Here is a 14553-nt window from a genome sequence, read left to right on the forward strand (position 1 = left end):
CGCATATACTTCCCATTTCCCCTTACATTCTACAATTTAATCATAATTTATCCGTAACTTAATAGCTAGTAGTGAATTCTTTGTCACGTTTCTCGATTTTATATTAATCTCTCTCTTGTTGCCAATCGAAAGGGCGCGATCTTCTTTCCCTCTTCCCCCTTTCCTTTCCTCAACTTGCGAGATATGGGGGGCTATCTGTCTCTAAGATGTTAAATGTGACATGATTTCTTAAATCTCATCTTTGATCGTGCAGTCGTTAATTTAAAATTTGTTTTATTTTGTTTGAAAAAGTTCAGATATATTAGTTTCAGATATATTACATCACTGAAGCACCCTAACTTCACGCGATAATAATATCTATTCATAATCAAAAATGTCATTCATTTATTTTATGCTATATTGCATACGTATATTCGATTCTTGTTTGTTTCTAGAGGATTTTAAAATCCTGTTTTCGCGCCAGTATTTTTTCTACTCGAATTTTCTTTGCTCGCGTGAGACATGGAGAAAAAAGAAAGAGAGAGAGAGAGAGAGAGAAAGAAAATAAGAGATAGATAAATAGATGGCTGAAGAGATAGATAAACAGAGAGAGAGAGAGAGAGGGAGAGAGAGAGAAAGAGAGAGAGAAAGAAAGAGAGAGAGAGATCGGAGAACACAGAGGTCAAATTTTGTCCTTTCGACGACGGTGCCCCCCCCGAGCGTCGATGTATGTCGATCGGTTGTTCGATCATCGAGCGTTGCTTAGCGATAATCGTTATAGCTACCGACAGCTCTCTAATACTTATCGTTATTACTATCATTATTATTACTAGCTTCATTATTATTATTATTACTTATTATATTATTAATAATATTATTATCATTAACATTATTACTAATCATTTGTTTAGTGTTAATAAATATAATTTATTAAATATAGGAACCATGTTTGTGGGTCTTGCTTGTGCTCGTTCGTGCACGCGAATCGTGTCGACGACGGGCACCGGGGGTTTATTACCGCCTTATATACCATCGTCTTTCCCTTTCGTCCGCCGTCTTGTTACGTCTCGTTTTATCAAATTACGGGAAATGAAGAACGTTAAAAAACGTGCCGAGCCCGATGTATGCATGTGGTATACGATGTGCACGTGTGTATATGTGTGTGTGTATGAATATGTATAAATCAGAAAGAGAGTAAGTATGTGTGTATGTGTATATATATGCTTGTGTTATATGAATTTTTCTTCATTCTTTCGTCGCTTTCCCGAGAATCGCGGACATCTCTATCTCACTCGCGACGAATACAAAGCATACGCGTGGTGTCACTTTTATATTTAACATTTTTCACGATCGCTGTCGAAGTCGCTGAACGATTCACGACACATACACACACATGCACACATACGCACGCGCAAACACATACACACAGGTCCGTGCACACGCGCGTCAAAACGAGAAACAGAGTGATAGAGAGAGACAGTCAAATATCTATATATATATATATATGCGTGTGTGTATATATATATAGATGTATGTATATATATATAATATGTATGTATATGAATATGTACGTACGTATGTGTAACGATGGCGGCGTTTTTTTTAATTTCGCGCACCGCACACCATCTATCCTATTAAACGCCGCGTCTAAGCAGCGTCCGCTTGTTTCTTCTTGTTCCTCCTTCTTTTTCATTAGTAACTCTGTGTGTGTATGTGTGCTTTAAATCTTTATTATTACTTTACATAGGAACGTTTAAGTTAGCCCACCTCGACGCGCGTCATTTCGCGTCGCATACGACGCACTTTTCCTCCCCTATTAGGGATTTCTCGTACCCTCTTCTGCAAATGTACCGCGCGCATCGCTCCGAGATATGGGCCCAAAAGATCGGCTCGATCCGATCGAACCGATGGCTGGCCGATCGATCGTTGGTTGATCGGCAAGGAGGATTGGATTTCTCGATCGTGCTTGTTCGATCGTCCCCCGGGCGATTCCACCTAGACGCTCGTCTTCGTCGAGAGTCTCTCTGTCCTTTTTGCTACCCTTTTCTCTTTCTTCATTATTTATCTTTTTTTTTCTTTCTTTCGTGCTACGAGAGGAACTTTGGAGAGCGCGCGACTTCACGGCACGCGCTGCGCGGGATTCGCATTACAAAAATAATAGGCGAATCGGGGGACGGGGGCCAGGGGGCAGGGAGGCAGTGGAGGGTGAGACGCGCGGTGACGATGCGATACACGAACAAGAATACTACGAGAGGATCATCACGCGCTCAGCAATCGCGACTAAGTCCATCGTCCGCGCCAGAGTAGTAATGCCTCCCCCGCCTACCTCCCCTCTTACCGCCACAGGGCAGATGCCCCCGACGCGACGGAGTGCTCCACCAAGATGTACACCCGTGCCGCCCGTTCATCGCCGGTTAGGAACATTGGCTCGTCCACTGCGACGTCCTCGAATCGGACCTTCTCCGAGCGACGTCCATCGGTTCTCGTCTCTCTTCCGTCTCTCTTCGATGTGTCTGCCTCTTGCGTCCCCTTCCACAGATCTTTGATGCCATCGCGCACATCCCTCCTGTTTCTGGAGGAGATGAGAGATAGACCAACCCCTGGGGCTCTCAATTCGGCGGCGCTTAACGTGCCCCGGCGAGGGCGGTGACCTCCTGGATCAGCTTTTGCCGTTTGGCGTCAGGCCCGTTGTTGTTGTCTTGACCGCCGGCTCTTTCGCCGACCTGCGGTTGACCGCTAGTCGTGCTCTCAGCGGCCGCGCGAGCCGCCAACAGGGTGATTTGATTGACGACATCCTCCATCTCATCGGTGAGCGGATTCGTTTCTTCACCGGACTGCGCACCGCTGTCAAACTGTTGCTGTTGTTGTTGTTGTTGCTGCTGAGCGGCTTCGAGACGCGTACGATGTTGGAGCGTCTCGGTGTGGCGACGCCAATCGTTTACGGTAGCGTAGGTGCGCGTCGGGACGCCAGGTTCGCAGAGCGAGCAGGCATAGCGCATCTGCACGAGACGTAGGGCGCCCCGACGTTGCTGATTGCCCAGGTAGCAAGAGCGCTGATGCGCCAGCAACGTCGATTCTTGCGGATACGCTCGGCCGCAACGGCGGCATACCAGGCACAGCTCCATCTCCGTCTCGCGGCACTGCTGCGGCACGACGTTCGTCTCTTCAGGAACGCACGGCAGACGTACCGTCTCCAAGCCCGGGTGATTTGGGTCCTGTTGCAGGAACGCCTGCATCAAAGCCCGCGGTACCTGCACTTGCGTGCCGCCCTCCACGTGCAGCGACATTAGACCACCCCCGAGTAGGCCACCGCTCAAGCCCGCAGCCGCTACTGAAAGCAAATCGTGAAATCGGTCCTCGTAAGAAACAATCGTTATAGAACTGTCGCGCGAGTCGATTAATTTAATTAATTTAATTAGTTTAATTAACTTAATTAATTTAATCTTTAACCGCGGTGTCCAGTTTCGCGTAAATTTTGTACTGAAATCATCTTTCGTCGTACTTATTTATCTTGAAACTGGACTTATACTTTTGGAGTAGATCTCGTATTTTACACTGTTACACATATGAACTATCGCATGAGAGATCGATCTTAACTCTACTTCATTAGCTTTCATTAGGCAAAAGCAATTTGCAATCGAAAAGACAAATGCCAGTTGAATTTAAATTGCCTTAGGTATAAATATCTTGAAATATATTGCAGCTAGGATGATGAAAATTGTTTCGAAATCTACATATGAAATTGTTGTAAACGCTGCGATTCGTGTAACTCAAGGGAAATTTTCAAAAAGAATATACAATTATCTGATGTAAGGGAAAGATAGCGGAGCTAGATGGCACATTCGTGAGTAATTAATTTGTGCCAACTTGGTTGTCATAATAGCATCTCCGACGTAACCGGGGGAAAAAATTTATGCCAAACCTGTTTTTATCTGAGCGAGACAGGTAAATTGGTAGTCATTAGCTCGTCCGCGGACCGATGCGCATTGACGGGATAATTTCCTCGGTTGTCTCGATCCAAAGTCCGCGTATCGAAAGGCTCTTGACGTGTCGTCGAACGATTAATTTTAATTTTAGAATCGTGCACGCCGCGGGGAACAGGAAGTGAAGTTACCATCATCTTTTCTTCTTTCTCTAAAGACGTAATTGAAAGGAAAAGCGTAAAAGGCGTCACTTTCTGAACTAATTTGGTCGGCATTTAATGATCGATGACGTAATCTATGCACGATCGCAGGGAAGGATGCAGAAGCGCGCTTATGTCCCGACGTTGATTAGGCGGGTTGACAGGTTTACGCAGTGACGCACGGCTATATCGCCGCGTATCGTGTATCAGATGAGGAGTCGTTATGAGGCAGGAAGTGTTAATGATACCCCTGCTCATTCGCTGGACGCTCGGCTGTAATTATCAGAGCTGGTAGGGAGGCGTGAGGAAGACGAGAAGAGCAACGGGGGGAGAAACGCGAAAGAGCTTTCTTCTCTCTCTTTCGCTCTTCCATCCCTCCGGTTCGTCTTTCAACGTGTCGACGATAGAATTGATAGTTATTAAACGGCAAAATCCCAAAGTGTCAGAACCTGGTTCCATTCCCTCTTTGTTGCCTAATGAGAACCCTTGATACACACGCATGATGATCCACTGTTTGATCAACACTTTTCTCTCTTCTCTCCTCCTCTCTCTCTCTGTTTCTCTGGGTTCTCTCGTTCTTTCTGTCGCGTATTTTGCACTCGCGTGGATTATGGTTTACCTCGATTGGACAAGCAAATAATCCGCGTTTTTATGTTCCATCGAAAAGGTCTTTCTCGGAACGAGGAGGCACGGTGCAATAAAGAAGGGAGAAAAGTGTTACGGATAAATGGGGGATTAACGCAACAGCATTGGCCATGTTGTATAGTTCTGGTCGCTCTTCTGTGCTCCCCTTTACGGTCCCGTAGCGTTCGCGGGAATGTGGCAAATTCATTACCGGGGCCCCACGGGCTCTCGTTCGTCGGTATCGGAGGCAACTCGCTCTTCTTGTTTGATATAATCGGCTGAATAATGATGGTCAAGCGCGCAAATAAACGTGCGGTCAAACGTGTGGAATTAAAATATCGTAACCTTTGAATGTAAAATAAAAAAATCATAAGTTAATTTAATTCATGTGAATGATCCCGTATTTTTTATTTAATTTGATAGATTTGCTGGGCAAATATTTCCTTAAAATAATACTATTTGAACTATAATGGAGTTTACTGTCACTTATTATTGCATTATTACACGTATCCTTGTAAACAAAAATGTTTGAATATTTAAACAAAATATTTCAGCTCTTGTCGATTAAAAATTACTGAACTTAATAAATTTGTTCCTGCATATAAATTTAAGTGCTTAACGTATAAAAGGGGTCTAAAACTTTAGAAGTATCTATTTTGGAATGAAAAAGTTATATTTTTAATTCTGCAATCTAAACATTTAATAGAAACATTGATATTTTTATTATTCCTGCCATTGACTTTTATCAGCATAATCCAATCGGAGATGAAATGGTACTAATGTGATCTCTTAGTCTTCTTACTCCCAAGGTCACTTCTTTGTCTCGCGCGCGCGCGAGAGAGAACGAAGACACATAATATAATATAATAAGGAAGATATCGTTAAATAACGCGTAACGCGTCACGGGCAATCCGTGTGACACCCTTGAAACAATCGAAACGATCGAGGAGAGAGATTATTACTCTTAATGATCACTAGTTATTCCTTTGAGTGGCTCTGATTCGTCCTCCCTTCCGTCCTCCGGCACCTTCTCCTAGACGGTCAACGGAGACTATGTTGTGTATGTGCGCGCGCGCGTGCGTTTCGTCTTCGTGTACATATCAATACACACGCGTATGCAAACGCGGAGACGAAACGCACACACTATACGCGATCATATACGCACATCACTTTCGTCCCGTCTTCTCAGTGGGGCTCATTTGCGTACGGATTGAGATAGTAGTGCTTCGGTACTGTCGCGATGTGTGTTTTTGTTTAAATGTGTGACCGGCGTGTGTATGCGCGAGATTCTGATTGCTGGCCGCTCCCAAGTCCCCAGTGATCGTCATCGCGACGCGGACACTCATTATTTAATTTCAGCATGCCACTATGCTTTAATCCTTTGCGCCGGGAATTACTCTGACCGTGATGCTAATGGAGCGCATTTATATGGTACTCAATACGCGCGTAAGCAGCTCTCAATTGAAACGAACTTTCTGCAACTCTGTAATGTGACTTAAGAATATAATATCTATTAGCTTTTTATTTAAGCACAGAGTGAATATTATGGTCGAGAGAATTTCGTGAGAATATTTTTAATCTATTTTTATTTCTAAAAAAATCAGCAACTTTTTATGAATCAAATTTATTAATTAATAAATTTGATTCATAAAAAGTTGCTGATTTATAATTATAAATATTAAAATATTTCTTTGTGCTATAAAACGGCAGAACTTGTCTCTATTGATTGATTTTATATTTTAAATGTATATTTTGTACTAAATATAATATATATTTGTGATCAATTTAATTAAATAATTGCACTAATTATTTGCAGAATATGTTGAAATATACATTTATAGTAAAATATTCTTTATGTTCTTACTTAACATCAAAATTATTTGAAGCATTCTTACTTTTAAACGTGCATTCTTTTTAAATTGACATTTTATTAATTGCTTTATTAATTGTTACAGGTCTGAAGACCTTTACCTTTCGGATTCTTCATATATGAGAACCACTGACCCTAAGATTGCCACGACACATGCTGGAAATTTGTTCGGCGGGAATTTACGAGCGAGTTTCCGTGTCAGACCCATGGACTCTGGTGGTAAGTAGGTATAAGTCTGTATAACCTGGCAGCTATAAACTCGCATTCGAGGACCGGTGAACGAATAATCGGGAATGTCGTTAGTTAACGCGTTCAGGAATTTTAACGGCTGTTCCAAAGACGCGCGCGCGGAAAAATGCAATTCGTCATGTTGCGGGTTGCTGTTCGAAGTAGCACATCATTGAATGATGGTCAGTGATTGTAGATCGTAGATCGTGAATTAACTCGTTGAATCTTTCTTGAGACAACTAAAGGAGTTATTAAATTATTTTCATGTGTGATTATAATATTATGAAATAATAATTATTATGACTATTATATATAAATTTTGATAAAGCATTACAGAAGGTAGAGAATAAATATTTTTACATTTTATTATTAATTATCGAGATAAATCCGATAACCAGTAATTTTAAAAAACGAAAGTTAAACTGACAAGAAATTGGAAATGTAATAATCTTCTTATGCATTCTTTATTGACATATTTCTTGAAAAGTTCAATTTGATAAACTGCTCTCCTCACCTAGATTTATTTAATCGAGCAAGAAGCTGCAAATATATCGATGCTTTTAGGAAAGTATTCTTTTATCATTATTTCATCCATGCTAAAAGGAAGACGCGATAGGTAAGGAAAGAAAAAGAAACAGAAAAAGAGAGAGAGAAGGGATGAAGAATCGCTGATATCAAGCATTTCAAAATGCATCTAGAGACGATACGATAACGCGATGACGCGAAACGATATTTCACCCTTAAGGTAACAAACGTACGATCGTTTTTCTTATCCCCCCTTTTTTCAATTACCCCATTAATTGCCAAAATCAAACAGTGAATCAGATTAACGGAATGGAATTTGAAACGGCTTGTAACGCGCGTTCTCGTTCGAGATTCATCAGAGAGCGGGGTAATTCGTGGACTACCGCGGCAGATGAATCTCGGAGGTGGTGTTAGTAGAGGAGAGGATCTGCGGAGTGCCATAACTGCCCGTTACGCGAAGTATGCACAACGGTGCATTCCGCGTGTGCGTGCTAGCGCGTTCTCACGTGGTTGACCACCGCACACGTACGTGTATAGGAAAACACGTCGTGAACGTGGGCGTGCATTCCTGCCTTCGCATTATCTTCTCTTGGCTCTTTCTCTTTCTTCTCCTTTTCTCGTTTCTCTTGCCCCTCGCTCTCTCTTTCTCTCCTCTTTCTCTCTCGCACCCATCGTCGACGGACCACGTACGAGAAGGAATCCTCTCGTCTTTTTATTCCTTATCCAGACCCGTTATCGTCGATACCATGGCCCGAAACGACTGTTTCACACCTCCGCTCGCGCGGGAATTAGGAAATAAATTAGCGGCCGGGCTAATTTCGTTATCTCGTTCGATGACCGCCCCACCCCGCTTAAGACGTCAAGGCCTGATGTCGGAGGGGGTCTCGAGACCCGATGCGGGACCCGAGGACATGGTCGAAATCGTGTCCCGGCGCACCGCAGGCTCTGCTCGTTCGCTCACGCGAAGTGCGGCTTCGTTAAAAACAGGTCAATTCCGATTAAAGCGAAGGCGAGGTGGTAAAGTACGAGGTGCTGGTACCTCCCCGTCTTCGAGAAATCGCGATAGCCACTCTTGTAATTAATTCACGGCGAGGAGTTTCTGGAAAGTGGCGTGAGCGATGCCATAATTTATTCCATTATTTGTTTAATCTATATAGCATCGCGCTATACGATGTCTTGCAATTACGTGATTAGAGGAACACTCTGTAGAACTTTATAAATAAGTAATAATTGAAAGTTATTCACAAAATCTTTCTTTTATAACTAATTAATTAAGTTAAATTACATATATTTTTAATTATAATTCAAATAATATATCGTGCTTCTTATTTAATTATGCTTTGACGAATATGTAGGATAATATAAATACAGGAATTTATTTCTAAATTAATAATGAAACATTTTACGTTATTAATGCACATTAATATTGCAAAAGAAATATAATTAATAGACATGGACATTTTTAATATACGATTTGAATAGACATTTTAATGTAGGATTTGATGGACATTTTTAATATAGGAAGAAATTGAAGAATAAGATGGATTCTTACATTGAAGAATAAAAAATTTAAAAAAAATTATATAAAAATTAATAATTCAAATAATTTCGTATATTTGTGATATTTGTTAAAAATTCGTGTTGCAATATCTTAAAAATAATTTAAGACTGAGAAATTATATTTACATATTGTTATTTGCATTTCGCGTAAGATTAACACTGTGAATGCAAACAAAGTGGTATGTCGTGCCCAAAGTTCGAACTGAAAACACCAAATATCGGCTCAACGAGTCACCTGCTCATTCGATCGACTTTAATATCCTGGGCGATGGTCGGTGTAAGCAGATTCCCCTCGTCTCTCTCAGAAAATGTTAGATGTCAGGGATCACGAGGAAGTCATAATTTCCACGCGAACGAGGCAGACCCGAATGAATTGACGACGGCTTATCTCGCGGCTCGGCCACGAAATCGCTTCGTACGCGTATCGGACAAGATAACGGCGCTGGCGTATCGATAAATTCCGCTAATTAATTATTGACGTGTCCCAGGGCTATTTTTACGCTTCGGACCCTCCGCACGCGAAAACGAACGTTTCTTTCTCCTCCGTCCAATTTTTATTTCGAATCTTTTTCTCGCTAATAAAATTACAGAATTGATTTTCGCATGAGCTTTCCTTTGAATATAACAAAATCTATCCCATGAAATTTATATAAAAATAATCTATATAATGTCTAAAATTATTTTTTTTTCATTGACGTTCGATATGATTATTTCTTTTTGACAATACATATAATAATTGTTTGTAATTACCTCCTCTCCCTTATAAGTATATATTTTTTGGAAATTTAGAAAATTTGTTTGATTATAGAACTGATTTTTGCGAATTTAATCTATTATTAAGATATTGATTTTTAATCAGAAATGCTAAACTTAATTAATTTTCTCTTTATATCGATGACATCCAGGAAAAATAATTAAATTTTATCTAGCGTTTGTGTTCAAGATTAAAATCAATTATTTATTGTTCTAATCAGATATATTGAAGGATTATGGAAATGTTATCCGATAACATTTAATCTCAAAGACGTGTGCGTAAAATATTGCGTGTGGTTAAGGACAGGTGTTCCTTCGACACTTGTACCATTCAGTGCAAAGCGGTATAATGAAGCAAATACTTTTTGCGAGCGACGAGGAGATGCAAAGATCCATATATTATACGTTTTAGGTGACAGTATTAATTCGCGTAATGATCGTTCCCCAAATTTACGATATACTATATAAAATAAGCTAGCTACATAAAAAAGAAAAGACATATATACCATGGATTATGAAATTGTAGATGCATCTGTTGATTTGAAAAATTATTAATTACGATTTCATCAGTGAATTTGTTTATCACAAATTTTAATTTCTTTTCATTTCCATTTCTATTCTTGTTGATGCAATGATTATTGCATTTTATCTAAAAATTTATTATCCTAATTATTTTCTAATTCGGATGCATCTCAATATTTTTCAAGCTTTTCACGAATAAAAACATGATTGTATATTAATTTTTTGGTGAATCTTATATGTTTTTAATGCTTAATGTTTTTAAGGCTTATATGTTTTTCTTATATTTTATTACATTTAATTACTTCTCCATCGCCTTTCATCCAAGTGCGTTATTACTCTAACGAATATCCGGATCAAGCACGCTTTAGTAAGCCTTTCAGGCCTTGAACGCCCGCACAGGTGACGAGTCACTCGCAGCCTCGAGTCTCTGAACGCGACGAGGATGCATCGGGAGCCAGAAGGTGGAGTCCACTGTCAGGTACTTGATTTCTCGGCATCTCACGAAGAGATGGAGAGGTCTTCGACCGGTAGCCTAAGTCAAGGAGCCGTCCCTAAAGAGGCACCGGGGTCATTAGCGAATGGAGCATTTATCCTTGTCCTTCGCTCTTTCTCTTTCCCCCTCTCTCTCTTTCTCTCTCTTCCTCTCGATAACTCTCGCTCTTTTTCTCTTAGCCGGACTTGATTCGCCGTCGGTATCAACGGGTGCCAGGCAGGAAGACCCGTATTATCGAGTCAATTGTCTCACATCCCCCTCCCCCGTACAGTTCAGCTGACTATAAAATCATTATCACCCGTCCACCACCATCACCACCATCACCTATCTCTTTCCCTTCTTTCCTCTCGTCGATCCTATAGCCGTTGCTTCTCGGTCGACGTTGAACGCTCGATTATCCCATTAATACGACGAGTCCGTGCGTTCATCCGTCCCGGCGGATCTTTAATTATTTAAATGTGCAGAATCGCGGCGGAGACCCGGCATAAAGAGTATCAGAGCCCCCTAAAGAGACAGGGGCGGATTTGCGGAGATGCGAGGCTTGGTCGTATTTGAATGCATCTGTGTATATCTTTGAGAGCTTTAATCATTCGTAAAAAGAATTATTTTTGCTTTAGATGATTCTATTAATTAATATCTATTGATTGTTGTTTCATTTTTTCAAATAATCATTTTTATATCTGACGCATAGAGATATTAACGTGTATTAAGTAACCAGTTCTGCTAAAATTTCTATTGTGAATTTAGCAAAAAATGTTTGTCATCGGTTAATCAATTTATCATCTTTATGCTTGCGATTAAAAAACGCGTCGCGTGAGAATCTGCTTGCCATCGAAGCTTATTTCCTCTAATCCGCCCCTGCCCAAAGTGTCGCAGGCTAGGCTCAGTGGGAACACGAGTAATCCTTAGTGACAAGTGGGCTCGAGGCACCAGTGTATCCGGTAGCACTTTGGTATTTATCTCTATAAATACGCATCGGCGTTGAGCATCGTTGACCCTGGCGTAATAATGTACGCGGCAGCATCTATTCCGTGGCTCAAAGGTTCCAATGGATTCTCGTTAAAATTTTTTTATCCGATGAACAAAGAGAGAAAGAGAGAGATCCGTGTTTAGAAAATTAATTACAGCACAGATTCGCGTTATTGTGCAAAACACCTTTATTCATTGCACATGAGCGAACGAGTAAAAATAAATAAGACGATCGTACGAGATGATTAATGGCGAGTCATCGGATTTCGCTTAACGCGGAAGAATAAATCCGAGTCCTTCGAGGTGATAAATAATGAAACGGGATTAACTAATACCGGCGCCGAGTGTTATGACTATGCGTTTTGCCGTGACCATAGCGGGCAGGGACTGACCGATTGCGACTATCATTAAGCGACGACTTAATGAGCCAGGCGCGCCGGACGTGGGAAGTAGCCTATCGCGCGGTAATTACCTCACTTCAATTATTAGACGATTACCGTACGATAATGGGGATCGAAAATGGGAGTGGACGTTCTCACGTGAACCGTCAGATAATAATAGACTTTTCCTGTTGTTTGCATTATGTTGACAATAATACGCATTTGATGATTTCTGTTTTCAATGATTCGATTGTGCTTTCTTGTAAAGACAAAGGTAGCTCTTGATTTTGTAATTAAAATCCCTGATGACTATATAATTTTTTTTTAAGAGCTGAGTAATCCTAGAGAGAATCTATAAACATGATTTTTATTTGTATTTTTATACGAGAACTGAATAATAATATATAAATAATAATAATAATAATTAACATATATCCTTTCTTAGGATATATTTGATGCTTTATAAGCACATAATTTTATAAATATAATTTTATAAATATTTATAGTAAAATTATATTTGAATTTTTCGTTGAGCATTAAGATTATGAAAAAACAAGCTCAGTATTTTAATAAGATGGGACGGGAAACATGAATCTCAATTCGCCACGAAGATTATTATTATTCGCTCTCTAATTGCACGGCATGGATCCGTGTCGCCGTTACAAAGTCAACCGTAAGAAAGAGCGGGTCCTTCGGAATCTTTCCGGAGGGTAGCCTACCGGCAAGAATGTTACGGTACGGTAATAAGAGATTTCAGCAAGAGGAATTAAAAAGGAGCGGTAAGGAGACACCCCTTATAGCGCGTCCTCTCTTCCACCATCTTTCCCCTTTCGTTTCTTTCTTTATAACGGACGCCACGTCGGCGGATTAGGTCTCGTTAAGATATCGCGAAGTCGTTAAAAATAATTGTCAGTCGGATAATTAAGGAGGGCGAAAAAAAAACCTCTTTCTCGAAGATGGGGAGACAGACGTCTTCGCGACCGGCGATTTTCAGTTCGTTTCGTCGTGTCTCGTCTCGAGCCACCGCGTATTTGTCTTCCTCCGCGCTCTCCGCACCCTTGCTTTTATTCCGCCTTTGCGTGTAACGCTCGTCAGCTTCGCCCTCAATCTGCTTACGCTCCTCGTCTCCTTATCCGTATTTTGTTGGCACATCGTTAGGAAGTAACCGAGGGGGGTTCGTTTTCTCCACCAGGAATTGTGGACGAGTGGTTGGGCTCGACTAACGGTGCGCGGCTTGTTACGCGCGTTTCAGACGCGGCCGGAATCATACCTTTTCGACACGAAGAACATGCCGCCATACACATTATGCATGCGCGCACCTTACGGACCTAACTTATACGCGAAACGTCGCAACGTGATACAACTTTAATGCATTCGTCCCCGGAATGTACTCCGCATGGAAAAGCTACGCTCGGCAAGTCTCTTTCTGTCACGCAAGGAGATTGACCTTGCCGTCAAGCGGCTTCCTTAGCTATCGAATTGCGAGATGCGACGACTTAATTGATTTTACATTGACAGAAATAATTCAATGATACAAGAAAATATAGAGAAGAGATATAAAAGAAAAAAACCTTAACTTCTCTATATCATTTCTGATTTTGAAGAAGAAAAGCAATAATTTATTGGATCTTTGGAAAAACTTGTGGCGACATGAGTGCGATTGATAAATGCAGTGTAAATTATAATTATCAAAAGAAAAATTTTAATTAAAGTGAAGCTTTTACTTTCAATATTAATGATGATCTCGAAAGATATATCGTTATTAAAATCTTAGGAATATTTTCAGCATCTAATTTAATTTTTATTTTCTTCTATTCCAAATATAATTTATTAAAATATATAATGTATATTACATATGTCTAATTAACATATTCTTCATTGAAATTTCTTTGAAAATTATATCAGTGCAATATAGCCAAACATTATCTTTTATCTCACGTTGTAATGTTAAAAACAAGTAATATAAAAATATTTTCAAACCTCGGTATAGTTTTTTTTTCAAAAATATTACTTTCGGGATGCAAGATAAGAAAAGTGGAGACGTCTGCTCGAACCGCGAACTCTTTTCTCGATAGGCACCCCTAGGCAAGGGGTTGGTCGAAGGGAAGGCATTGTAAATATTAATGCGGCGGGCACGGGCAAAGGAAAATATTTGAATAATAATTACTGAGGCGCCCCTTCGGCCCTTGTTACGCCCTCGTATAATAAAAAGGTTCACCGAAGAAAGAAGGCGCACGCGACGGCGGGGTCGCGACGAGAATTTTCTAATTAGGAGGATTCAAGTCGACCCTGCAAACAATACCAGAAGTACCACTTCCACCCGTTCCTGAGGAGGTACTCGAGGACTTCTGAGGAGAGAGATTTTAATATCCAAGACCTCGGCGTTTATTATCGCCTCTTATTATCGTCGCAAAAAGAAATAACGAGATGTATGTCAGAATCCTTTAGAATCGGACAATCTAACTATAATAAGCAGTAAAAAGCTCAAGCAATTATTTGTCATTTTCATTATTGTAATTTCCATTAT

The 14553-nt window shown here is 40.5% G+C and overlaps 2 protein-coding genes across 7 annotated transcripts in view; one reads left to right on the forward strand and one right to left on the reverse strand.

Annotated features, from left to right (window-relative positions):
- The window catches only part of LOC105258323, a 76817-nt gene that overhangs the window by 41564 nt on the left and 20700 nt on the right, over positions 1–14553 (forward strand). For both annotated transcript variants that reach the window (XM_011269526.2, XM_025408216.1), the window contains exon 3: positions 6682–6815. In XM_011269526.2, coding sequence (XP_011267828.1) covers positions 6682–6815 — 134 coding nt within the window. The remainder of the gene's footprint in view (positions 1–6681; positions 6816–14553) is intronic.
- LOC105258322 (zinc finger homeobox protein 4) overlaps positions 877–14553 on the reverse strand; it is a 315292-nt gene continuing 301615 nt past the window's right edge. For 4 of the 5 annotated variants that reach the window (XM_025408211.1, XM_025408210.1, XM_025408209.1 and 1 more), the window contains one exon: positions 877–3310. In XM_025408211.1, the coding sequence (XP_025263996.1) occupies positions 2604–3310 (707 nt within the window). In that variant the 3' untranslated portion in view covers positions 877–2603. The remainder of the gene's footprint in view (positions 3311–14553) is intronic. The other variant, XM_011269525.2, reaches the window with a different exon arrangement.

Source organism: Camponotus floridanus, unplaced genomic scaffold, assembly GCF_003227725.1.
Source record: "Camponotus floridanus strain SB8 unplaced genomic scaffold, Cflo_v7.5 scaffold2, whole genome shotgun sequence".
In the NCBI taxonomy this organism is placed as follows: Eukaryota; Metazoa; Arthropoda; class Insecta; order Hymenoptera; family Formicidae; genus Camponotus; species Camponotus floridanus.